Source organism: Notechis scutatus, chromosome 1, assembly GCF_049901735.1.
Source record: "Notechis scutatus isolate UNSWTSFEM ecotype Mainland chromosome 1, rNotScu1.2, whole genome shotgun sequence".
Classification (NCBI taxonomy): domain Eukaryota; kingdom Metazoa; phylum Chordata; class Lepidosauria; order Squamata; family Elapidae; genus Notechis; species Notechis scutatus.
This window is the reverse complement of record NC_142009.1, coordinates 41,946,724-41,974,487: the sequence shown is the minus strand read 5'-3', so window position 1 is coordinate 41,974,487 and position 27,764 is coordinate 41,946,724. Positions and strand designations below refer to the sequence as shown.

The window sequence follows — 27,764 nt, the reverse complement described above, 5'->3', positions numbered from 1 at the left end:
GCAAGGAGGGACAGAAGGAGCACTGCCAGAGCCCTTCCAAATGACAATGCTAGACCTCATGTGGCTCGAGTGTGTCAGCAGTTCCTGCAAGACGAAGGCATTGATGCTATGGACTGGCCTGCCCGTTCCCCAGACCTGAATCCAATTGAGCACTTCTAGGACATCATGTCTCGCTCCATCCACCAAAGCCACGTTGCACCAGACTGTCCAGGAGTTGGGGGATGCTTTAGTCCAGGTGTGGGAGGAGATCCCTCAGGAGATCATCCTCCACCTCATCAGGAGCATGCCCAGGAGTTGTAGGGAGGTCATACAGGCACGTGGAGGCCACACACACTACTGAGCCTCATTCTGACTTGTTTTAAGGACATTACATCAAAGTTGGATCAGCCTGTAGTGTTTTTTTCCACTTTAATTTTGTGTGTAATTCCAAATCCAGACCTCCATGGGTTGCTAAATTTGATTTCCATTGATAATTTTTGTATGATTTTGTTGTCAGCACATTCAACTATGTAATGAACAAAGTATTTAATAAGAATATTTCATTCATTCAGATCTAGGATGTCTTATTTTTGTGTTCCCTTTATTTTTTTGAGCAGTGTATATACATCAACACACACACAAAAGAAACATTTACCTGGGAATAATTTCCTCTGAAATAGTTAGGCTTAATATGAACCTGTGTAGAATCACAATGAGTGTCAGTTTGGTGTAGTAATTAAGGTATCAGAATAACAACTGGGAGACTGTGAGTTCTAGTCCTGCTTTAGTACAAAGTCAGCTGGGTGACCTCTAACTAGTCAGTTTCTCTTAGACCTAGGAAGGAGGCAAGGGCAAATCACTTATGAAAAACCTTGCCAATGTTGGAAGAAATATCCTTCTGGGTTCAGTTCCAAGTGGGGAAAAAGACACTGGAAACATGGAGGCTGTTTGGAAGGTTTAATGGACAGGACCACATGGCCTGGAGCTCTAGAGTGAAAAGGAAGGATGATCACATGCTTCAAGGTGAAGGAGGAGATCAAGAAAAGGACTGAGGTGCTGAGAGTGCCTGGGTTTTATACCCTGTTGGGATTTGAATTTGAGCTTGTATTCTGATTGGTTGTCAGACTCCCAGGTGTAACTCTGTAGGCTGTCCTGAGTTCCAGGCTTGGTTGAGCCTTGTTGGATGATTATGCCCTTAAAAGGGCTTTTGGCCATTGCTATAGCTTTACTTGCAGATCTTGGTTATGTAAAGTATTCTGGCCCAGGCCTTAATGGCCCACCCATTAACAAAGGTAGGGGTGAGTTTCTGCTTCTGAGGTGAGTTTCTGCTTCTGAGTTTCTACTCTTTTTAGAGGAAATATTCTGCCTTTTTAATATTTCCTAGGCTATTTCAATTTTCTAGGAGAAGGGTAGGTGCTAACTTCCTACACCAAGAAAGCTGCAGGGACTTGGCCAGGCCCTCTTCAAGAATTGGACATGAATGGAAGAAGAAGAAAGTGCATTGTAAAATGTCAGCAAGCATTTTATATTTACTGCAAAGGATTGATTTTCTGTTGCTAATGGAAGAACTATTTCTAATTTTAAACAGGCTAATTCATCCAGAGAGTCAAATTTTTTAAATTTGTTAAGAAACAGGCATGGCATTTTGTCTATCTGTGTATGTCTGTGTCTTTTGTAGAAAAAAACAACACTATTTGCTACCCTCTTCTGGAATGGTTTAATAAAGTCAAATTTCAGAAAACAACAATAACAATGAAACCATAGTAAAAAAAAATACCAGGGAACCTTAGCAACAAAGAAATATACCCCTTGGCATAGCTTAAAAGCTAGAATTCATTTAGTGCAAATCTATAAGTAATGACAAGGACGATGACTTTCTATTGAGATCAGAGAAGGGAAGGGTTACATAATACAACCACATATACATACATTCACACAGGAACCAGGGAAAGAATTGGAAAAGGTGCAAGACTTAACAAAGCCGTCATACGTCTACACAAACGGGCGTACAGATGCTATGTAAACATTTGCAAGGATCAGGTATCGATTGCAGAGTGGTGTAGTTCCTTTTTTTAACGATCTACTTTATATTTCATGAAGCATTCAATTAAAACAGTCGTTATATTTCCGACTCTCAGTTGAGCAGACGAGTCAAAGCCTGAATACAGTTCTACGGGACTGGGCTTTAGAAAGACGGATTCCCTTTTGCTTTTCTGCCACGTACATGGCGGTGTTCAAATTAGAACTGGGAGTGAAAATCAGACAGACAGACAGACAGACAACCCGCCCCAACTCTCCATGAAGATACTTGGAGCTTTTAATAAACCGCTGTCCTCAAGCTGTCCTCCTGATTGGTTGCTCTTCCTGGGACATCGGCCAATCATCATAAGGCCAGAGCGCCTTTGCGTCTGCGCGGGACGATTTGAATTTTTCTGTATCCTTCCTGCCAGTTACGATGGATGCCGTCTGCTCGGAGGCCACCATGGACCTCTCAGTTCACGTACGGTGAGTAACTGGAAGGGCGAAGCGATCTCGCCTCCCGCGGATTTTTGGCCGAATGAATCTCTTCCCTACTCGCTTTCATACTCCTGCGACGGTCAGCCAGGCGAGCAACATTTTACCTCCCTAGTATGGTTATAATTGTGATGGTGGCGAGGGAGTTTATCTTTTGCCTGGCAGGTTCATACGTGCAAGTCGTTACATATATGTGTGTGTGTGTGTATGTGTGTAACGACTTGCACCTGCCATGCATATGTGCATCTATATAAATACGATACAAACCTTTAACATATCCCTGTTCTTTTCTTTCTGTAAAATGACAAGTGCTGGGAGATCAACCCTTGAATACTTTTTTTAGCTGTAGTACCAAGTTTGTGGTCATCCCTGAGGATAGTAATGCTTTGCCCTTGCTCTTAACAGACAACAGACAATCAGAGTTGGAAGGGACTTTGTAGGTCATCTAGTCCCACCCCCGCCCAAGTGGGAGACCCTACCTCATTTCTGACAAATGGCAGTCCAATCTCCTTGAAAGTCTCAACTGATGGCGCTCCCACAACTTCCGAGGGCAAGCTTTTCCATTGGTTAATTGTTCTCACTGTCAGAAAGTTTCTCCTTATTTCCAGGTTAAATCTCTCTTTGTTCAGTTTCCATCCATTATTCCTTGTCTGGCCTACAGGCGCTTTAGAAAATAGCTTGACCCCTTCCTCTCTGTAGCAGCCCCTCAAATATTGGAAGACCGCTATCATGTCTCCCCTGGTCCTTCTCTAGACTAGCCAAGCCCAGTTCCTGTAACCGTTCTTCATATGTTTTAGTCTCCAGTCCCCTAAATCATCCTGGTTGCTCTTCTCTGCACTTTAGAAAAGAGTCTCAACATCTTTTTTATAATGTGGTGACCAAAACTGTATGCAGTACTCTAGGTGTGGTCTTACTAAGGCTTTATAGAGTGGTATTAGTACCTCCCTTGATCTTGATTGTATCCCTCTGTTAATGCAATTTAGGATTGCATTAGCTTTTATGGCGGCTGCTGCACACTGCTGGCTTATATTTAGCTGGTTGTCCACTAAGACTCTAAGATCACCCAGTCTATATGTATACTTTTGGTTTCTTGCCTAAGTGTAGGACTTTACTTTTCTCTTGTCATATAACTGGAGTTGGTGTTTTTTTTGAGGGGTGGGGGAAGGAAGTCTAATAGTTAGGGTTGTGTTTACCTGGAGTTTGGCTGGGTAGTTTTTTTTTTCTTACTGTTATCTGTTAATAGTTTCTTTTACTGCAATTTATACACACACAACATTATGGCATATAATAATTGTTTGCTTGTTAACATTATAGGTTTAATATTGTCCTGCTGAGCCAAAAGGTGTTTTAAGAACATAATATTCACTTAACATAATTTCACTTAAATAGCAACCTTGGCTATATAGTTGGCATTTGATTCTATATGGGAGGATTTGGTGTGGAAATAGGTCCAAATTGATCAGCTTCTTTTACTTTTCAACTCCCTCTTTTGAGGTTCTTTTGCTTTGGTCTTCATTACTTTCAAAGGAAGCGTACCATTTTGCAGTCAGGAATCTTTTAGGAAATCATAATTGGAGAAGGGGTGTCTGTTATTTACAAAGTTATTTATTATTATCACTGGCCAGAATTGTGCCTTTTCTTTTTCTGACTTTTGTATTTAACAGCCTGCCATGCAGGGTTTCTTGAATATAGATAGACCTTGACTTAGAACAGTTCGTTTAGTGACTATTCGAAGTGACAATAGCACTGAAAAACTGACTTCTGACCCTTTTTATCCTTATGACCGTTGCAGCATCCCCATAGCCACATGATTTACATTTGGAGGCTTAACAACTGACTCACATTTCTGACAGTTGCAGAGTCCCAGGGTCAAATGGGGCAAGACTCACTTAATTTCTCACTTAGCAACATACATTTTGGGCTCAATTGTGGTTGTAAGGTGAAGACTACCTGCATAGAAGTTACAATCTAAAATAAAAATTTAAGGGGTTGCAATCTTATCCCTACCTCAAATCAGCTGTGCACTGTGCAGCATATGGTACAGTACAGTACAGAAAGACTATTAGATTTGGGCTGGTACATTCTGAAATTGGCCCTGATAATACATGCAACAGCCCACTCTACAGGAAATTTGTTTTAGAAGAACCACTCACCGCAGATTAGCTTACTACCATTTTAGTTTCCTCTGTTTTTTTAGAAGGGTGAAAACAACTAGGTGTAATTATTCTGTGAAAAGACTTGGTGATGGAGACAGCCTTAAGTTTACTTAAATTGGAAGTAAATCTTAGGAAACCAGTGGGATAGAGAAGGCTTTAAAAAGTGCTTTATGGAGACCACACTTAAATTTTCACATATGCAGTCAATCATCTTAAAACATGTCTTTCCTATCAGTAGGGATTTTATATGTCTTTTATTATTTGTTAATTCATAATAAAAGAAAAAAGGAAAACAATAAGGTACAATCATAAATAAACATACACATAAAAAATAGAAATTACTAAAGCATAAAAGAAAAGCACATGCCTACAAACAAAAGGAAATTAATACTGTACATATACAGTGGTTCAAAAACCCAATCCTCTCAAATCCTGTTTTATTTTCAAGTTAAATAGCTCATAATGTTTATTCATTAACCACTTTTATTTATTTATTTATTTGTTCAGGATTTTATTTTCTTAGTTGTTTTTAGCTGTTTGTAGTTGCTTTGTACTTTTCTATTTTGTGTATCTTTATGTTGTGTACTTTTTAGTACTTAAAAGTGTGTACTCTGCATCGGTCTTGCTTTATTGCAGTTTTAATTTGGTCTTATTTTTGTCTGTATACTGGTCCTGGACCACATAAATAAAGATTTGCTTTATAGTAGAGTTGTCCTGGGGGAATGAGTGAAGAATGTCAGGAGTGTTGGGAAAATGTAATCCCATCAAGGTCACCCAAAAGTATGGAGGTCATTCCAGCGGCCTAGTTAAGGGATAATTTTGGTGGCAAGGGCGAAGGGTCACTTCATACTGCTTGGAAGAGTGTTAAACCACTTTTATATTTTATCAAGAAACAATATAGATAGATAAGATAAAGTGATAGATGATATACTAGATGATGGACCTCTAGGTTGGATCATACTTGACATGTTACTGAGGTTCTTTTGGAATACTAATGGTGTTTATGATACAGTTACATGAAAGCCTTTGGGGAGTTTAGATTGCTGACGTTGGGCTGTGTAGGAGAAGAAAACTGAAGTTGCAAAGACAGAATTACAATGGGGACATGGAATGCAAGAGGCATTAATGTGGGAAAACTCAACACAGTGAATGATGAATCAACTACACTTTGGCATCTTAGGTATCAGTGAACTAAAATGAATTTTCAGGCAGAATATCACACTGTTTATCATTCAGGACATGAAAAACAAGGATGCTTTTATAGTTGGGAAGGATATAGCAAGGACAGTACTTGGGTGAGATTCTACAAGGTGATAGTACAGCTCAGTTATAATAGTAAAATGGTGCCCAGGAGGACTGAATATGGAACATCACAAACTGCTCACGTGCAAGTTTCAAATCAAGCTAAAGCAGGAAAAAAAGCCAACCCGTTTCCATGGTATGATACTGAGACGAGTAATTTGAAATTCGACAATGGCAAAAATACTAGTCAATTGCAAAAGGCAGCTTTATTTGGAACAGCTTATGTTCTGCAACCTTTAAGAGTACTAAGCAATGACATGTCTATCCCAGGTCCTTGGGAGAGACTTGATAGGTGGACAAGAATGCCAAATTTAGTCTAAACCTTGGATTGATTGTGCATCCAACTATAATAATATATGAAGCTTGCATGTTTCCTAACTGAATAACTCTGAGAGGCTCACAGCAATCAAACTAATTGCCATCAAATCAATAAAATATTGATATCTCTCTCTCTCTCTCTCTCACACACACACACACACTCCACCATTTTCACACAGAACATAAGAAATTGCTTTAAAGTCCTGAACCTCATTGATAGGTCATCAGTGGAACTGTGGTCTGAACCTAAAGAGGTTGTTAAAAATGATTATGGAAAGAGGCTGCTAAAGTGTGAAAAAAGCAGAAGAAAGTAAAATGGATGTCAGAACAAAAGCTGGAAATCGCCAAGAAAAGAGAAGGCAAAGCCAATGAAGACAAAGATCTACAAAGGAATTTAACAAAGAATTTAAAGAACCTTTAGAAGACATAAGAAATTGTCTGCAATTTGGCATTTTGAATCTCACCAGGCTCAAGGGTTGACTCAGCCTTCCTTCCGAGGTCAGAAAAAATGAGGACCCAGATTGTTGGGAGTAATATGCTGACTCTGTAAACTGCTTAGAGAGGGCCAGGGGTGGGATTCAAAAATTTTAACAACCGGTTCTGTGGGCGTGGCTTGGTAGTCATGTGACCGGGTGAGCATGGCTTGGTGGTCATGTTATTGGCTGGGAGTGGCCAACTCAATATCACATCAAGGCATGCATCTTCTCGCCTGGCCTCTCATGACTGTGGGGATGCTGCAACAGTCATCAGTGTGAAATATGGTCATAAGTCACTTTTTTCAGTGCCATTGTAACTTTAAATGGTCACTCCACACAAGCAAAGTACCAGCAAAGGAGGGGGAAAAAACTCCAGAGATGTTCCTGAGAGAGGAAGTCTAGTCCTGCCAAGAATGTAATAAGGGTTAACGGAGAGGCAGTTTCTGTAAGCAATACCAGAATGTTTCCTTCCTGCCTTCCTTACAGGATTAGGCCAGTAATTTCTTCTAACAACCAGTTCTCCAAACTGCTTAGAATGTTAACAACCGGTTCTAGCGAATAGGTGCGAACTGGTAGAATCCCACCCCTGGAGAGGGCTGTAAAGCACTGTGAAACGTTATGTAAGTCTAAGTGCTCTTGCTCTTGCTATTATAACAGCATCTGAAAAGACATCAGGGATGAAAACAGACATGGAAAAAACAGAAAATCCTTCCAAATAATCTTGGAATTCTGAAGGAGGTTCCAACTCAATTTGGATGCTAAATAATGCTACAGGCAGATAATCCGGAGTCTTGTAGCACAGGTGTCCCCAACTCCTGGTTTGTGGCCCATTGGGAACCGGGCTGCATTAGCAGCAGGCAAGCCTGCAAAGTTTTATTTGTGTATGTGTGGGATTAGGTTGCACGTGCAAAACCATCCCCGCCACCGCCTTTGCCACTTTTTGGAGCCAGAATGGCTGGGGACTACTGTTGTTATACCTTTTCCAATTATCAAATTTTGTTAAAACATATAAGCTTTTGTGAGCTGTAGTTCATTCATCAGGTGCCTAGAGAGGCTAGACTAGGATTTAAATTGAGATGAGTCAGGGAGAAAGAAATGAAATGAAATTAGAGTTTTGGGGTAAATCACAGCTCTATGTTCACAGAAGAAAAATGATTCTTTTAAAGAAAAGAACACTATATTGTGAAACATGGAAGAGATTCCTTAATGCTATGGGGGTCTTTGTTGCCTCCTGTACTGGGTGCCTTGAATCATAGCAGGCCAAAACATTTTGAGTGAAGCTTTATCTGGTTACAAGTTATAATCCATTTTTAGCACAATAATGAGTTGAACTATCTAAAGTGGGTGTCAGCAACCTGCAACTCCAGAGCCGCATGTGGCTCTTTGGGCCCTCTCCTGTGGCTCCCTGTCGGATGATCCCACCATTGGCTGGCCCCGCCCTTTGCCCTCCCCTCCCACTCACTCCTCGTCTGAGAAGGTAAGAGCGACGGCAGCGGATGGAGACTCGCTCCATATTCCAGAGTAGGAGTCAAGCGCCCCTCTACTTGCCTCTTTTGGCCCTGGTTGGTGCTACGTGCACCTCCATTGCTTGGGGAGATGCGCGACTTTCTGTCTGCCTCAAGACACTGGCCTGGCTGTGGCTGACACTGCTGCTCTTGGCGCTTCCATGGCCTGCTCGCTGCTCTTAAATTTAGTGCACTTCACAATGGGGGAGACGGTGTCCCCTCCTCCTCCTGGAGCCCAATATGACACGGAGCATCAGCTGCAGCCGGGCCAGGCCAATATCTCAGGGTGGAGAGCAAGTTGCGTGTCTTCCCAAGCAACTGAGGTGCTTGCAGCACCAACAATGGCTATAAGAAAAGGCAAGTAGAGGGGCGCTTAGATCCTGCCCTGGAATACGGAGTGAGTCTCCATCCACCACCGTCGCCCTTACCTTCTCAGGCCAGGTGAGAAGTGACAGGGAAGGGAGGGTGAGGGGCGGGCCATCTAGTGGTGGGTTCAGCCAACAGCGAACTACAGCAGGTGGATGACTGAGCTTCATTTATTTTGGAACCTGAAATGACTCTTAATTTAAATCATATGGTAAAAAGCACCCAAAGAAGAAGAAAGAACAACATCAGCAAAAAAACAAAAAAACAAAAAAAAAACCCCACCCCAAACCCTCAACTCTTTTGGAAAATGGTTCAAGAGGGAACACACATACACATACACATGAGACAGAGACAGAGATGGAGAAAGAGAGAAAGAGTGAGATAGAAAGAGTGAGAGAGAGAGGAAAGAGAAAGACAGGGAGAAAGATGAGAGAGAGAAAGAGAGATGAGAAGAAGAAAAAGAGAGAGCTGTTTCCCAGAGAAAAGAAAATACCGGGAGCCATAAAATCTGGGTAGGCATGGCTGGGGAGGTCATATGACTGGGTGGGAGTGAGTGACGTCAAGTTGGCCATGCCCACCCAGGTTTTGTGGCTCCCAGTGTTTTCTGTGGGAAATGGGTCCAAATGGCTCTTTGAGTGTTTAAGGTTGCAGATCCGTAATCTAAGGAAATCCAAGAATAATTAAAAGCAAACATTGTACTGCTCTCATGTGGCCTGCTATGAGTTTAGCTCCGAATCCAATGGAACTACAGTGGAAAGAGCTGAAACCATAGTTAGAATTAGAATTCTTTTATTGGCCAACAAACAAGGAATTTGTCTTTGGTGCATATTCTCTCAGTGTACATAAAGGAAAAAAATACATTCATCAAGAATCACAAGATACAACACTTAATAATAGTCATAGGGTACAATTAGCAATCAAATCATACTAGGAAACAGTCAATATAAATCGTAAAGATACAAGCAACAAAGTTACAGTCATACAGTCACAACTGGGAGGGGATGGGTGATAAGGAGTGATGAGAAGATTAACAGTAATAGTAGTGCAGACTTTGTAAATAGTTGGACAGTGTTGAGGGAATTATTTGTTTATCAGGGTGATGGCATTTGGGAAAAAACTGTTTTTGTGTCTAGTTGTTCTGGGGTGCAGTGCTCTATAGCGTTGTTTTGAGGGAAGGAGTTGAAACAGTTTGTGTCCGGGATGTGAGGGGTCTGTAAATATTTTCACCCTCTTTTTCACCCTGCAGTATACAGGTCCTCGATTGAAGGCAGGTTGGTAGTAATTGTTTTTTCTGCAGTCCTAATTATCCTCTGAAGTCTGTTTCTGTCCTGTTGGGTTGCAGAACCAAACCAGACAGTTATAGAGGTGCAGATGATAGACTCAATAATTCCTCTGTAGAACTGTATCAGCAGCTCCTTAGGCAGTTTGAGCTTTCTGATTTGGCACAGAAAGACCATTCTTTGTTGTGCTTTTTTGATGATGATGTTGAAGTTAGGTGTCCATTTTAGGTCATGTGATATAATAGAACCTAGAAATTTGAAGGTCTCTACTGTTGATATTGTAAGAGGTGGTAGTATGGGAGGATTTCTTCTAAAGTCTACCACCATTTCTACGGTTTTGAGTGTGTTCAGTTTCAGATTGTTCCGGTCACACCACGAGGCTAGTTGTTCAACCTCCCGTCTGTATACGGATTCATTGTTGTCTCGAATGAGACCAATCACTGTTGTGTCATCTGCAAACTTCAGTATTTTAACAGATGGATCGTTTGAGATGCAGTCATTGGTATAGGGAGAAGAGAAGTGGAGAGAGCATACAGCCTTGGGGGGGACCCTGGGCTAATTGTACAGGTATCAGATATGATTCTGCCTAGTTTTACCTGCTGCTTCCTGTCTGTTAGGAAGCTTATGATTCACTTACAAGTGTGTTCAGGTACCACTAGTTGGTTTAATTTACTTGGAAGAATGTCTGGAATGATGGTATTGAATGCTGAACTGAAGTCTACAAAAAGGAACCTTGCCTAGGTTTTTGGAGATTCAAGGTGTTGTAAGATATAGTGCAGAGCCATATTAACAGCATCATCGTTGAGAGGAGAACCTATTAAATCTAAAACATCTGAAGCAGTTTGACCAACAAGAGCAGAACAAACTGCTAGTTGAGAAGAGGATTCTTATGCAGAGCTACAGAAAGCTCTTGATTGCAATATTTGCTTCAAAACAGTAAAATATTCAGGTAATATTTATAATTATGACCATGCTGTTTTCATTTGTTTTACTATTTAGATGAATATATTAAATCACACTTCAGAAGCAAGTATCTGCTCTATGGACTATGTGATAAAAGTGGTAGATGCCATTTACTTGTGTTTCAACTTATTTCAGGCCAATTGGGATTTCTTAAGGAAAAGGGGAGGGGCACCAATACTTTTGGTTTCATCTGTAAACACCAGATAGTACTTGATAGAGTAGCAGTGAAAGTCTTGGAAAAGGTATTCAGATGCCATGATGTGCCTGCAAAGGCTAGATCTTACAGTCAGTAGTTTTTCCTATGATAGTCTATGGAAGCAAAAGTTGGACTTCAAAGAAGCAGGATAGAAAGAGTTTTGACACTTCTGAAGTTTTTGTGTTGGAGAAGACAGCATGGCTAGCCAAAACAACAAAAAACAAAAACAGATCATAGAACAAATCGATCCAAATTTTTGTCACTCAAGAAACTAATTACCAGGACCAAATATTTTGGACTCATTATGTGAAAACCTATCTCTCTGAAGATGTCTATAATATTTTGCAAGGTGAAAGAAAAGAAAAGCTGATCAAGAGCAAGGTGGATGAACTCAGTTGCAATGGTGATGGATGCACTTTAGGAAGACCTGAAGTACCAGGTTAAGGACAGATTGTCACTAAGAAATAACACTAATGTGATGTTAAATACTGTAGTGATGCATGCATCATCAGACTGCATTTTCAGGACCTAATTCAGCAAGAGTTTTACAAGGTTGCCTTTTCATTTCTTTTCCAAGTGCGATTTTTATCATTATTTTTATCTTGCATTTGTCAATATTTTTATAATTTCATGATAGTAAACCATCAGGAATCTTTGGTGGGATAGTTATGTATTTGTATTTATCGTATGACACATTCACATCACATTTTGGTTAAATACATTTTAATCTGGTGGTATTTAAATGAGAGAAATAAATAAAACGTCTTCAGCCTTAAGAATATTACAACAATATCATATTTTAAAAATGAAATATGTGAGTTAGAGTGATCAGTTAGCAGGTTTCTCTTTCTTGGCAGAATGGATAAGCACTATGGGAGCTGTGGTTCAGCACATTGGGAACCACATCTTATTGATTTTAGGGAAAGTTGTTTTTTCTAATATTTTTAAACTACTACACTGCAGTTATTACAAAAGCTGATATGTCTTCGTTTTCTTCACAGAATGTTTGAAGCTCATATACAGAACTACAGTGGCAATGATCCACTTGATCCCTGGTACAGGTTGGTCTTTTCTTTTTCTTTACTTTTTAATATAGATCCTTAAATTACCATAAGATAGTATAATTAACTCATTCTGGTTTTAGATATTTTCAGTGGATAGAAGGAATGTCAGAAGCAGAAGGAAAGCAAAATTGCCTGTTATCTCTACTGGAGCGGCTTGTGAAAACATTTCTAAGTGATAAGAGGTATCATGACGACATGAGATTCATCAACTGCTGTGTCAAATTTGTAGGTATATAGGATGTAACCTATATTCTTAGAACTTTACCATAGAGCGATGAATAAGTAGAGGTATTGTTGATGTTAGAAGTAAATTTTTACAATTCTGGAAATAAGCTTTCTTCACTAAAGAACATTACCCGGTTTTATTTTTGATCATGGTTGATTTTGATCTTGTGAAATGTCTTTTATATATGTTGATATGACAATATAGTTAATGCAATGTAAGTATTTTATATTTAAATCAGATCAAAATGGAATTTCATATGAAACTGTTGTTAATCTTTACAAGCTTCTATCTTAGCTTCTCAAGCTCATGCTTCCCTTTTAGATATTTCTGTTGCCTTATCTTGTGTGAACTGAGATCCAGGAGAAAATTTATTTAACCATTTATGAAGATATTTTCCAACTCTAGTCTGTTACATTGGAATTAAGTCTCATCCTATGAAAGAATATTAGTTTATTCACCTCAGTAGGCAAGATAAACCAGATGAAGCAGTGGCATAAGAATATGTTTCTTTTTCATTAGGAAAATTTCAGGAAATTCTAACTTAGTGTGATATCTAAACATATCTAAACATAATCAACATTACTGAATTTTCAGTCTGTTCTACTCCGAGTAGATGGACTGAAATCCATAGGACTTTACTTATGACCAAGTTAAATTCTACTGAATTTGCGGAAAAACTAATTTTGGCTCCAAAGTCCAGTTTTGAAAAAATTACTTCATAACATTTATGGAAACTGGTGACTATTTTTTCTTCTGTTTTATAATGTGAGTTCATCATAGTTGAGATAACTGCGTTAAAAAATAGTATGTTAATGAGCTTATCTTGTTTTTTCCTCCTAGGCTGACTTCATTGATAATCCAAATCATTTTTTTGATTACATGTACAACCAAGGAATTGGTAATAAATCATCCATTCTATATATTTCTTGGGCACAACAACAAGGAAATGTGCCTCAGGCATGCATTGTTATTCAGAGAGGTATCCAAAATGAAGCTCAGCCAATTGAGAAATTACATCATCAGTACCAGTATGTTTCTGTTGTATGGCCTGTGTTTGATAGTTTATGTCTATTAAGCAAGTTGAACATAATGACTTTTTTATCTACAGGATCAAAGGATATTCTGTCTTTTTTTTAAAAAAAAATGAGTTGCCATTACTTTCTTTAATTTCCTCCTGAGCTATGATTTCTTGCTCCATAAAATTGAAGGCAAAACTTAGGTGGTCCAATGAGGAAATAAGTGTGTTATAGCCAGCCAACAACAGTCTTCGCTGAATCTATTTAGAACATATCTTAGACATGTTAGCAAACATTATTGTCATGTAATTGCAGTTAGCTAGAGCCAGACAGAGTTCTTAGCCAATATATTTAGAGAACTCCAAATTGGATGACACTGTCTTAGATAAAATAGGAGGCAAGGGCATGTAGCAGCTTAAAGGTAAAGGGAATCCTCATTTATAAATCGTTCAGCCACCATTCAGCACGACACTGCTGAAAACAACTTTAAGGCCCATTTACAATCTTCACGCTGTCCCTCAATTATGTGATTGCCATTGAAGTCAATACGTGCACTATGCTTGATTTGTGGGTTGTTTTTTCTTTTTTCCCCTTGCAGAATAGAGAGATTAGAGAGATGTATTGCAAGCAAGTAAACTGTTTGTTCTTCTACATATCAAATGTACTGTGGATTATGCTGCAGCCCAGGGCTGAGAGGCTCAGGTGTACTATGCAAACAGCTTACCATACTCTCTTGAAATCTCTTTCCCTCCAATCACTCTGCTCTGAAAAAAAGCAAGCAATTTCAATAGACAATCTCTCCTTTGCCTGACACTCTCTACCCCACCCCCCATAAAGAGAATGTAGAGAAACAGATTTCAAGAGAGGACAGTGATTTTCTAGGCACAACTGCTACTTTCTTTTCGAGTAGGAGTTGCAAGTCCAGGAGTTGCGATTCCTGCTCGAAGAACAAGTGGTGGTCATAGCTAGGAAAGCCTTTGCACAGCTTTGATGTGTGCTCCCCAGGCCTGTCCCACTCTTGCCAGCAGAGGAGGTCTGCTGCAGATTCCGTTGGTAGGATCCAGGAGTTGGGAAGTTAAATAGAAATTTTAAACTAGAAAGGAGAGAAGATGATTGGTTTGCTGATGCCAATATATATATACAGTAAGTATCTTTGACTCAAGACACAAAAAAATAGGTGTGTACTGTGAATTCAAACCACTGTGCTTTCATATTACAAAACAAAATTACAAATAGAAGGAGCTTAGATACTGTTCTTTTACTGTTTATCTAGTGATGGGAAGGTTTAAAATAAGAATAAAACGTTTTCAGTGTGAGTAGCATTGGAAACTTACCATGTTTTTCCAAAAATAAGACACCTCTTTTATTTTGGGGGGCTCCCAAATAAGCACTAGGATTTATTTTCAAGGAAACACAATTTCAGGATGATCAGCCCAGCTGGGTGCCCCGCATCCTGGCAAGCGCACAAAGACTGACAGTATCAGTCAGCAGCTGCAGCCCACCAGTTCCTTGGTCGACACACTCGGGCTGTGCAACCCGTGCAGCAACATAGGTGAATTGATTCCCTGTCCAAGCAACAGACAAAGGCATAGGGGCAGGGAGGAGGCAGATGATCCGGATGTGCCGTGCGGGCCACAGGAAAGCCAAGAGTCATTGGCTGGAGTGGATGGGCAGCCACGGGAGTCTTCGCATGGTGGTACCGGCAGTAGACAAGAGACAGACGCGGGACAGAAGGCAGGCAATCCTGACATGCTACATGGGCCACAGGCAAGCCACCCACCTGCTCAGTCCATGGACTCTTGGCTCAGCCTGTGTGGTGCATCTGGATTGCCTGCCTTCCACCCTGTGCCTGTGCCTCGGTCTGCTGCCGGTGCCACTACACTAAGACAAACCTCCCAAAGCTGGTCACCACTCCAGTCTACTGACTCAGCTTTGCCATGGGCTGAGCAGCATGTCCAGATCGCATGCCTCCCACCACCTCTGCCTCTGCCTGCTGCTTGAACAGGTAATACACTGACCTATCTTATATGGGCTGTGGCTGCTTGTCGGACACTGTTGGCCCACACACTTGCCATCTCCTGTACTGGCTATGCCAAACCCCTTCACTAGGGCTTATTTTGTGGTAGGACTTATACTAGGCACACTTAAAAAAATCAGGCTAGGTCTTATTTTGGGGGTAGGTCTTATTTTGGGGAAAACACGGTATGACTGCTTGTTTAACAACTGTCCGAAGTTATGATGACTTGGAAAGCACTTCTGACCATCATAATATATTGTGCTCCCTTCTCCCCGAAGTAATATGATCGTATTTCAGCACTTAGCAACTGGTTGAATTTATGACTTGTTGCAGTGTCCCATAGACACAAAATTGCAACATGTGATATTTTTTTTGTGGTTTCTGTGGAAAAAAACCCTACTTGGGGGCTTTTTTAAGCATTTACTTTTTAAGCATTTACTTAACAGCTCTGTAATTTGCTTAATGACCATCATAAAAGTATTAAAAAAAGTCAGATCTGGTCAATTTGATCCCTTGTCTTTTGACCACAGACTTATAACCAAAATATGGGTCCCAATTGTGGTCATAAGGCAAGTTACCTGTCCTTGTAAGCTGCCTTTTAACACTCCTAAAATAAAGTGTTTATTTCTCTTCTAGTTCTTAAATTAAATCTTGTTTAATAGAGAAAAATTGAGTTATTTCCGTTAGATTTCTAGCATTGGTTAATACAGTTTCACATTAATTTTAGGTTGTTACAGAATAGCTTGACACAGAATGAAATTTCAACTCCAGGTGGGTCTGATTCCATAAATGTATGCCATGTAATGTAATAACTTGATTTTTTTTAAAAAAACACCTTGATATTTCTCAGCATTCAGGAAACCATACTACCTTCAAGAGTGGTATCAAATTGTGTTATTTTAAAAACAGGGTGGTATTCACCAGATTTCCTCAGACTTTGAAATGTCTCAGAATGGAGTGTTGTATTTAGAGAACTTGGGTGATCTCTTGTAGGGGAAGAAAATATTTATATAATGATATAAAAACTTGATATGTACAAATATTTCAGCAACTTATGGCTGCTTCCTTTTCCAAAAATCCACTCTGACTGCTTTATAATAGTTCAGTTCTGTTTTTGAAACTCTACATCTGAAAAATGTTATCAAATATGCTTTCATGTGCATGTTGTGTGTGCTCAGAAACCGTAGAAGTTCATTAGCTTTTAATTGGCAAATGAACATTAGCATTAAGCCTTATGTTAGCATGTTGATGGAATCCAATATTTGTAAGGGTAAAGTGAGACTGCTGTGTGTGAAGTAGGTAGGGCTGTGCACAGTATTGCTGATGGGCTTTGAAAGCCAAGAAGGATTATAAAAAGCAAGACCTAAGAGAAAAGGTGGAAGGAATTTATGAGCATTAGACTGGGGATTAGCATGGTAGCAGGGCAGGTGGGGGATGCACTGGCCAGATACCTGAAGGATTGTCATAAAGAACAAAGCAAGATTTGTTTCTGTGTCCAAGATGGCAAAACTTGATCTAATAGCATGATCTTAACAGAATAAGATATTTCAGCTCAATGTCAGGAAAAAAAAAGTCTTGGTAATTATTTATTTTGCCCTGTTGTTGAGATTTATAAACAAAGACGCCAGATAATACCTCAAGATGCTTTACAATGGATTTCAGACACTGAGCTAAGTGAGCTAAATCGCCTGCAAGGTCACCACTCTGATATTGAGGATTAAAACTACCAGTAGGTGTAAAGATAGAGGCATATGGAAAGGTGGCTGGTTTGAAAATAAATAAAGATAAGACAAAGATCTTGACAAAGAATATGCTATCAAGACAAAAGGAAGAACTGGCAGATCTATTGAAAATTCAGGTCACGAATAAGATCAAGTACTTGGGGATACATTTGACAGCAAGATGTAATACACTAAAAGAGAATTATTATATCAAACGTAAGCAGCAGATAGCGCTAGATTTGGCGAAATGGGAAAATTTACAACTGTCATTAATAGGGAGAATATCAACAATCAAGATGAATATATTACCCAGAATTTTATATTTGTTCCAAACAATTCCAATTACTTTGAAGATTTAAATAAAATTGTGTTGAAATATATATGGTAAGATAAGAAAGTGAGAATAAAGTTAAAACTTTTGCAAGATGCCAGAATAAGAGGAGGATTTGGTTTGCCTAATTGGGAGTTGTATTACCAAGCTACAAAGTTGATGTGGGTTAAGGAATGGATAACATTAAGAAATATTAGATTGTTGACATTAGAAGGACATGATCTGTTGTTGGGGTGGCATGCTTTTCTATGGTATAAAGGAACTAAAACAGAGGGGTATTTTAGAAGACATTATATACGGGAGTCTCTGTGGTTAAACTGGGAGAAGACTAAAAGACAATGTTATTTGAAAATTGCAGTCTGGCTATCGACTATTGAAGCATTTTCTTATCCTATAATATATAAAAAGGAACAAACAGTTAGATGTGGTGAAATATTGAATGAAAAGGGTGAACTTAAATCTATGCAAAAATTAGAGGAACAAGGTATAAAGATGAATTGGTTTTCATATGCGCAAATACATTCAAGGTATGATAAAGACTTTAAAACAGAAGGTTTCTATGATAAACTGGCTGATTTAGATAAGATTTTGACAGGTACTGATGAAAAGGTGATTAAAAAATTGTATGGATATTTATTAGAAATTAAACTAGAAGAAGAACAAGTTAAAGAAACTATGATTGCTTGGGGGAAGAATTTTGGATATGGGATTGATCTAGAGAAATGGCAAAAATTGTGGTCTCAAAATTATAAAATGACAATGTCAACAGCATATAAAGAAAATTTGTATAAGATGTTTTACAGGTGGCATTTCCCCCGACAAGAATAGCAAGAATGTTCAAGAACAAATCTGAAAAATGTTAGAAATGTCATCAGATACCTGGCTCATATTACCATATGTGGTGGACTTGTGCGGATGCTAAAAAATATTGGACTAAAATCCACACGTGGTTGGAAAAAATGACAAAAAAGCATATAGATTTGAAACCGGAGATATTTTTATTGGGAATTTTACCTGAAATATATAGTAAAGAATTGAAATACCTGATTGTAAATGTATTAACAGTGGCTAGGATTGTATTTGCTAAAAATTGGAAAAATGAGAAAAGGAAATCATTAAGAAAATATTGGAATGTGCTGAAATGAGTAGATTGACATTTGAAATCAGAGAACAAGATGATAAACAATATTATAAAATTTGGGATCTATTCTATCAATAGTTAGACAATAAAATATGGTAATGAAATATGTAGATTCTTAGAAAATAATAAATATATAAAGAAGTATTATTTTCTTATTATATTTACAAAATGTAGGATAGATTTGGGATGATAATATGAATTGTCATAAAACAAATTGAGTAAAATATGGATTATTTCATAAAACATGAATGAATAAAAGTATAGTCAAATGATTGATTAACAATGATATTAATGTATTTCATATTTGATTGAAAATATGAGAATATATACAATGTAATTGTAATTGAAGACTACGAAATCGAAGCACAAAACAATTTGTAAACCAACCGGCACACTGTATGTCATATATATGGAAGATGGCTTGATGTTTTTATGTTTTGTTTGTCTATGTTTGTCTTAAAAACCAATAAATTTTTTATTAAAAAACAACAACCTACCAGTAGGTGTGAGAACTGGACAGGACCAGATATTTTGAGCTGATAGGAAAGCATATCTAAGTATGTCGAAAGAGGGAAAAAGTGGGAGTTGGGCAGAAAGGAAAAAAAATAATTTTGTGGAAGCTTAATGTATGAGAATAGAGATGATATTTAACGTATAAGATGCGTTGCATTAATAGAAAGTAACTTTTCTTCAATATTGCAGGGCAGGGCAGGCTGCCTAGGAACATGGGAGAGCGTTTAAGAAAGGCTTTTAGGGGCTAGGCAGACCTTTTAGACTGGTAGACTTGCATATGGGACAGTACCTTTCTGCTTCATTCCACTCAGCTCAGAAACACACAGATCTTCCAGAATTTGGAGAACACAGGAAGGATCAGCTTAGGGAATTATTTTTGCATGAGTTTCCTTAAAAGTATTTGTATAGGATACAAGACATTGAGAATTACAATAATTCAGCTCTTACAATGTGCTTCTCTGGTAGAGAGACATTATATTTTGCCCACTTCATTTATCTTCTATTCAATTGTATCCAGTTTTTAGAATCTGTCTTCTGCAGTTTTCTTGGCATATATTGTAATTTATTTCATACATTATACTTCCATAAAATTGATTTTTCCTTTCTGCCCAAATTCCTATTTGTTCCCCTTTCTCCTGACATATTCTTATTTGGATGTACTCTATCTGCTCAAAATATCTGTTCCTGTCCAGTTCTCACACCTAGTTTTAATCCCCCACATCAGACTGGTGACCTTGCAGGTGATTTAGCTCACTTAGCTCAGTGTCTGAAATCCATAGTAAAGCATCTTGAAGTATTATCCGGCTCCTTCATTTATAGATTTCAGCAACAGGGCAAAATAAATAATTACCAAGACTTTTTTCCTAATGTAGATAGATAGATAGATAGATAGATAGATAGATAGATAGATAGATAGATAGATAGATAAGATAGATAAGATAAGATAAGATAAGATAAAATTCTTTATTGGCCAAGTGTGGTTGGACACATAAGGAATTTGTCTTGGTGCAAATACTCTCAGTATACATAAAAGAAAAGATACATTCGTCAAGAATCATAAGGTACAACACTTAATGATAGTCATAGGGTACAATAAGCAATCAAATCATACTAGGAAACAGTCAGTATAAATTGTAAGGATACAAGCGACAAAGTTACAGTCTGTGATGACCCAGGGTGGGATGCAAAACAAACACAGAAAACAGGTGAAGCCCCTTTTATTCCTTCACTTTGCTTCCAAGCTTTGACGGAAGACAAAAAAAATCCCACACAGTTACACGAAGAAGGAAAAGAGCAACACAAATCAGGCAAGATAAGGGCTGTAGGATGTCCACAGATAACACACACTGGGAAGGATGCCAAACTTAAGAGAGGAACTATAAACTAGAGATATTTACATGCCTTGTTTCCAGAGTTTGCAGGTCCAAACTCTTATTCAGTTGTCACACCTGCAAGCCCATGAAGAGGATCAGGGCCCTCTCCTCCCGAGGAGACCACGTCTCTCCCTTATCCTCTCCTCCCTGTGTGCCCTAGGATGGATAGGGGATGGGCCTGGGTCCTCCTCTGACTGCTCAGCCAGCCTCTGCCCTTCCCCAGCCTCCTCCACAACCTCTGGAGCCACACTTTCTCCTCTCCCTCAGAATCAGTCCCCACCAGGGACATGACACAGTCATACAGTCACAAGTGGCAGGGGATGGGTGATAAGGAGTGGATGAGGAGATTAATAGTAATAGTAGTGCAGACTTTGTAATAGTTGAACAGTGTTGAGGGAATTATTTGTTTAGCAGAGCGATGGCTTTCGGGGAAAAACTGTTCTTGTATGGTGTGCAGTGCTCTATAGTGTCGTTTTGAGGGAAGGAGTTGAAACAGTTTATGTCCGGGATGTGAGGGGTCTAAATATTTTCACAGCCCTCTTTTGTACTGAAATAGCTTATTCTACTGATATTAGCATGGAGCATCGAGTTACCATAATAGCATAGAGTTATTTTATTAATTGCATGATATTAAATCCGGTTTTGTCTTCTTGGGCACAGAGTGGTTTGCCATTGCCTCTTTCTAGAGAGAAAGCGACTGGACCAAGGTCACGCAGCTAGCTTTGTGTCTAAAGCGGGGTTAGAACTTGCAGTCTCCTGGTTTCTACTCTGGTGCCTTAACCACTAGGCCACACTGATTCCCCATTGTGTCCACTAGGCAGCTGTTTTTTTGTCTGCTCTTGACTGCTTCCTGCTTCAGCATGTAATACCTTGACTTACAATTGTTCATTTAGTGAGCATTCAAAGTTACAGTGGCACTGAAAAAGTGCTTATTGCCATTTTTCACACTTGCAACCTTTATAGCATCCCCATGATTATGTGATCAAAATTTAGATGTTTAGCAATTGGTTCATACTTACAACCATTGGTCATTTGATCACTTTTTTCAACTTTTTGATGAGCAAAATCAATGGGGAAGCCAGATCCAGTTAACACTGTATTACTTACTTAACAAGTGCAGTGATTCACTTAACAATTGTGGCAAGAAAAGTAATAAAATAGGGCAAAAATCACTTTAACAAATGTCTCACTTAACCACAGAAATTTTGGGTCCTATTGTGGTTGTAAGTTGTGGACTACCTGTATATGGATATAATGAGATTGCAATCTAAAACTCTCCTTGTTTAAAAATCTCTCTTTTGTGTTGCCCTAACTTGAAAATGCGAACGTAAAGAAACATAGATTCTTCTTTAAAAATCTAGTTTAGCTATCTGTAATCTTCCTCGGAGAATAGGCCTTACCTGGCTCTATGGATGCATTGGATAAGAACTGCCAACATCCTCAGCCAAAAGAGCAAGCAGATGTGTCAAGTGTAGATGATGGAGTTGTAGTTAGAACATCTGGAAGGCCTTGCATAGGATAAAATTGGTTTTCAAATTTCCAGTGTTTTGGTACAGTGTTACTTCTGATAATTGGTACCCAACTTTACACATCTAACAGTATATTTTTCTGTAGTTGGTGTTTTGCAGCAACGTAATCCTCAGCTGTCTAATCCTTTGGCTTCTAAAAATGATTCGGCCTGTCCCTACCAGAGTCAGGTAACTAAAAATAGAATCTGTTATTAAATATACTATGATATTTAAAAGAATCCAATTTTTACATACATTTTTTGGTTAATTGTACAGCTATAGATCAAGATCTGATAAATGTTAAGTTTAAGTAGTTATGATTGTGATGTTTTCCTTTTACATTTTAATGACATTAAAATATGCCATTGTTCAAATGACTACTGTTTGGAGTTCTTAGATGCTGTTAAGACCCAGCTTGCCAAAGCATTACCAAATATAACTTTTCTCATTTGCATGTTTAAAAATGTCCATATCAAGAAAAATAATAATTGGTGGAACATTTATAGCTCTGCCCTTTCCAGTGTCCTCACCACATCACCAGATGGCCCTTTGAAGCCTGCAGGCAGGTTGGGATGCTATGTTTTCATCCCACCCAAGTAGCAGTTGCCTACCCTTGGCCTAAAACATCATTAACAATGTTTTTTCTAAGTTTGAATATCCTGAAAAACTGTGGCTCTTAAAAAAAAACTGTAGCCATTTAAGAGGAAGGGAAAAGAATTGCAAGTCAAAAGACTTCAGCAAGATTCCATTAGACTTCATTTTAACATAGACGGAAACCCTTTTCTGAGCTACAATCTCATGTGCCCTGCCAGACAGTAAGACAAGGCTAAAGAAGACTGAGGTTTAAAAATTCAGGAGGGCCATAGGGACTCCGACTCCTTGTGTGATGCCTGAATATGACCAATGTGGTTTTTTTGGATTAAAACCCTTGCAAATACATTGCTATTTCAATATACCGAGATCTTGCCCTTGGAAATTGTGAGAGCAATTTGAGACTTTCAAGAAGAGATTGGACTGTCATTTGTAGAAATGGTGTAGGGTCTCCCACTTGGGCAGTGGGTTGGACTAGATGACCTACAAGGTCCCTTCTAACTCTGATTATCTGTTATCTGTTATCTTCTTTCAGTAAATTCGACTTGCCTGGCATATTTCCCTACCATATAGAGCAAACTTTTTGGCAGTATTTCCCTCCTTGATGTTTTTAGAAACTCTATACCTCCCCAACTCTTGTTTAAAAGAATACCCGTATAACAATAACAAAAATCTATATATCAGTTGTCTCTTATAGATTATATGCAAATATAGTTTTCTACAAGTCCACATTAGATGCTTCATTCATTTAGATTTAGAAAATGTATCCAAACTTTGTCTTTATTGTCTCTGTCTCTAATTTAAAAAACAAAAAACAAAACTTGAAGTCTTTGCTAGACAAGTCCTCATTTTGAACTTTTATCTTATTTTTTTAGAATCCAAATAGTTCTGAATTACACCCCATCACTTGCGGGGGACAAGAGAATATGTAAGTAATCAGTGATTTAGGAACACAGTGTTTAGGAATACAGTGTTCAGTAATTATAGGTAAATTCATAATTTCATCATTTGTATAATCCAGATCTGGTATGTGTGAGGGGACATTTTGCCCATATGTACTTATTTATTCTTTGAATCTGGGGGAGCAGTTCCAATGTTTTCATTGACTTTTAGCTGAGGAAAACAATAAAGGCATGCATTAGGAAGGGGTCCAAAGAAATTAAGATTCTTTTTTTAACTCTAACCCCTCCTACAGACACTTCTGAATAAGAGTTATTGTATTCATTATTGCACCCATTTTGAATTTTAGCCGCCCCCGCCTCCAAATATCTCATACCTGCTCAACTTTTTAATCTTTCCTAAGAAGCATTCTAAGCATATTGCCTGTCCCAATTTTAATCATGAGAATATTATTGGTCCAAATCAATAGGTTTAGTGTGTGAATTGGGCTTGGGGGCCTTGATTTCCCATAGCTTATGTCTTGTGATTTAGCAACTGAATCTTGTTTTAATAGCATTTCTCAAAATATTTATATGACTTTATTGATTGGATAGAACATTGCATGTGCTTAAGCATATTGCTTGATGTGTTTCTGGTTCTGATATAAAGGGCCCTAAATTCCTTTTTCTCCCTAGAGAAAAACCCAAGTACATCACCACCATTTCTAAGTCAGAAGTTGTACCAACGCCATCAAGTCACGCTGCCCTTGAACAGCAGGCGATGTATGACAAGGCACTTCTTGCTTGTGAAGGTTCTGAACTGTGCTTTGAAGAAGTGAGAGCCAAAGCATATTTGAAGAAGGCAGAATGTTTGAAAAGACAAAAGGAATTGGGTAATTACTACAATTTAACTCAGTTTCTTGAGTTCAAAACATGGAACATAATACTTAATGCTTCCGCATGTGCTAAGCCAAGATGGGATTTAAATGGGTTTTGTGGAAATAAAGTTTCAGTCAGTGTTGTATACGTAGTCCTTGACTTACAGCCATTTGTTTAGTAACCTTTCGAAGTTACAACGGCACTGTAAAAATTGACTTATAACTGGTTTTCACACTTATGATTGTTGCAGCAATCCCCATGGTCACATGATCAAAATTAGCAACTGCATGTTTTTGTGGTAGTTGCATTGTCTTGGGGTCATGTGATTACTATTTGTAACCTTCCCAGCCAGCTTCCAAAAAGCAAAGTCAAGGAGGGGAAGCCAGATTCGCTTAATGACTGCATTACTCACTTAACTGCAGTAATTGACTTAACAAATGTGGCAAAAAAGGATGTAAAATAGAGCAACCTCACCAAACAAATTTCTTGCTTAGCAACAACAATTTTGGGCTCAATTGTAGTTGTAAGTCGAGGAGTACCTGTAGATGAGCAAAGCATTTCCTGGTTTGGTTTCCTTTTTCACTCCTTTTGTTTTCTATCTCTTGATTGGTTAGTAACTAAAGGTACAAATATAAACCAGGAATAAATGAAGATGCATTGGAAAACAAGCGATGAAATTGGTAGAGTGACACATCATAGCTTTGTTCCTAAAAACAAACCATGGAAATTTCTCAGACTGTTCATTTTTCACTTACTCAAGACACTTGTAAATAACATTATAACTTAGGTTATCTGCAGTTAAGTCATTCCAATTCTAGTGAGAATAAAGTAATCAGTAATTGCCCATTGATTTCAGTAAGGTGTAAATGCAAGCTCAAATCTTATCCTACATACCCTTTTAACAGTGATAGGCTAAGATCTCATGCCACACGCAAGGGAAATGATTTTATATATAAATGATTATACAATTACTATATACAGAATGGTCTGTGAAAGGTAGCACAGTTGTAAGATCATATATACTTGTCCCCCAAATATGCCAGATATGCCAGTCTGCAACTATTACCTTATAGTCTGCTCCATTCCTGAATTTGGCACTGCCAATTATCAGTACTTTGAATGTCTTATGCATTCAATTTTATTAGAATAAATGCACATTTAAAAACTGCATCTGAATATTATGGATGGAGGCAGCTTGGTCAGCAAAATGCAATGGAATTTTTACTGAATTCCATTGTAAAGTTAAACAATATCTTTCCCCTATTCTTGTACATAAAGTAAGTAAGGAAATAGAACTATTTCCTTTTCTAATTAAGAAAAATTTTAGTTTTTAGCTAAACTATCAACTATGTTTCTCACAAAATCTGTTTCCTATATTTTTCCTTGTTGAAATATTTTCTTTATATAGGACAATCTTCTGTGCTGTCACAGTAACACAGCAATCAGGATTATTGCTCCAAATTCAGTGCCGTGTAGATTTATTATGTTGAAGGCATTGGTCATGTATTCTGTGATTCCTGAAACGTATTTTTATTGCTTTACCCAATATGTTGCTGCAGATGGATGAATGGGTGGGTGGAAAATTAATAGACTGATAGATTTCAGGGTATTGATAACAAGTGTTATTTGACACTCTGTTTTATTTTCCTGCCTTGTTGGGATCATAAAGGTCAGAGTTACTAAAAATATATCATCCTTTAATTTTAAGGGAGAGGGAGAGAATTATTTTAACAATATAGTTTATTTATTGATTTATTGTAATTTTTCAAACAGAAATAATATAAAAAAAACAATGACAGGGATGTCAAGCACGTTTTCAGTGCACTTATGCACGCTCTCTACGGACCTCTCAAATAAGAAGTGAGGTTCACAGAAGTCAATTTGTAACTAAAACTGGAAAATTTGTAGCTGAAACAATTGAATCAGGTAGAGCATTCCAGACCTTGACAACTCTGTTACAAAAGTCATATTTTTTTATAGTCAAGTTTAGAATGATTCACATTGAGTTTAAAACGATTGTTCGCACATGTATTATTGCAATTAAAACAAAAAAGGTACCTACAAGTAAAACATTACCATATACAATTTTGTATACAATACCTAAGTCTGATTGCAGGCAATGTGGTTCCAAATTATCCAAACCAAGGATTTCTGGCCTAATAGCAAAGGTGATTCTATTATGTACAGAAGAGTGCAAAACTTTTCTTGTAAAGTACTTCTGAACCTGCTGGATTGTACTAATATCAGCTATATGGTAAGGATTATAAAAACAGTTGAACAGTACTCTAAAATTGATCTGACATAAGTTTTATAAGCTCTAGTTAGCAATACAATGTTTCCAGAAAAAAAAAAAACTTTGTTAAATTAGGTTTACAACTCTTAGTGCTTTTTTAGCAAAGCTGTTGCAATGAACTTTGGAGCATAGATCGTCAGAGATAAATACACCTAGGTCCTTAACAAAGTGAAGGTCGTCTGCTAGCTCAATACCACCTAACTTATACATGATATTCTGATTACATTTACCAATATGTAAGACAAAGCATTTATGAATCAAAATTTGAAATTGCCAAGTTAATGACCATTCAGACACATAGTCAAGATCACTTTGCAAAACAACAGAATTATCTGTAGTATTAAATAATTTTATGTCATCAGAAAAAAGGACACAATTTTGAGTTGATCACATAGATCATTAATATAGAACAAGAATAGTGTGGGTCCTAAAACGCTGCCTTGTGGAACACCACTGTTAACTGATGCAGAAATAAACAGTGAGTTCCCTATTTTAACTTTCTGCATACTATCAGACAAGAAAGCAGCAATCCACTTGTGCAAAAGTCCAGAAATGCCATAAGAATTTCATTTCAACAGCAGTTTATCATGTGCTACTGTGTCAAAAGCCTTACAGAAATCTATATAAATTGCATCTACAGCTTTACCTTGATCAAGACATGTAGTCCAAGTATTTTTATAGTGCAAAAGCTGTAAGTTACAGGATAAGTTTTTCCTAAAGCCAAACTGCTTATCAGATAAAAAGATATTTGTCTCTAAGTGATAAATGATGGATTGGTTTATGATTGATTCCATTACTTTGCATGTAACACAACATAAAGAAATTGATCTATAATTTTCAGCTGAACTAGGAACACCTTTTTAAAAAATTGGTATAACTGTAGCTTAATAGCCATAAATCAGGCAGAGAACTAGCTCAAAGCGATACTTCAAAAATTGTACACAAAGGTTCAACTAGGACAGTAGTTAATATATGGGTCTTGATACTTTCAGAGAATGAAGACAAGAAGTTAATGAAAAAGAAAGAAAGTGACCTCCTTGAGCTACAGAAACTGCAGCAGAAATTGGACCAGCTCTCCCAATCATCATCTTCATTCCAGAAAGATGTGTTACAGCCAGTTGCTCACCAGTCCTCGCTAAACTCGACAGGGGTATATAT

At 38.0% G+C, this 27,764-nt stretch overlaps 1 protein-coding gene across 1 annotated transcript in view; it reads left to right on the top strand.

Annotated features, from left to right (window-relative positions):
- The first annotated feature begins 2,399 nt into the window (after nucleotides 1-2,399).
- BUB1 (BUB1 mitotic checkpoint serine/threonine kinase) overlaps nucleotides 2,400-27,764 on the top strand; it is a 46,775-nt gene continuing 21,410 nt past the window's right edge. The window contains exons 1-9 of the mRNA XM_026684242.2: nucleotides 2,400-2,484; nucleotides 12,057-12,116; nucleotides 12,200-12,344; nucleotides 13,186-13,373; nucleotides 16,106-16,149; nucleotides 22,072-22,154; nucleotides 23,432-23,484; nucleotides 24,131-24,327; nucleotides 27,599-27,756. Coding sequence (XP_026540027.2) covers nucleotides 2,435-2,484; nucleotides 12,057-12,116; nucleotides 12,200-12,344; nucleotides 13,186-13,373; nucleotides 16,106-16,149; nucleotides 22,072-22,154; nucleotides 23,432-23,484; nucleotides 24,131-24,327; nucleotides 27,599-27,756 — 978 coding nt within the window. The 5' untranslated portion in view covers nucleotides 2,400-2,434. The remainder of the gene's footprint in view (nucleotides 2,485-12,056; nucleotides 12,117-12,199; nucleotides 12,345-13,185; nucleotides 13,374-16,105; nucleotides 16,150-22,071; nucleotides 22,155-23,431; nucleotides 23,485-24,130; nucleotides 24,328-27,598; nucleotides 27,757-27,764) is intronic.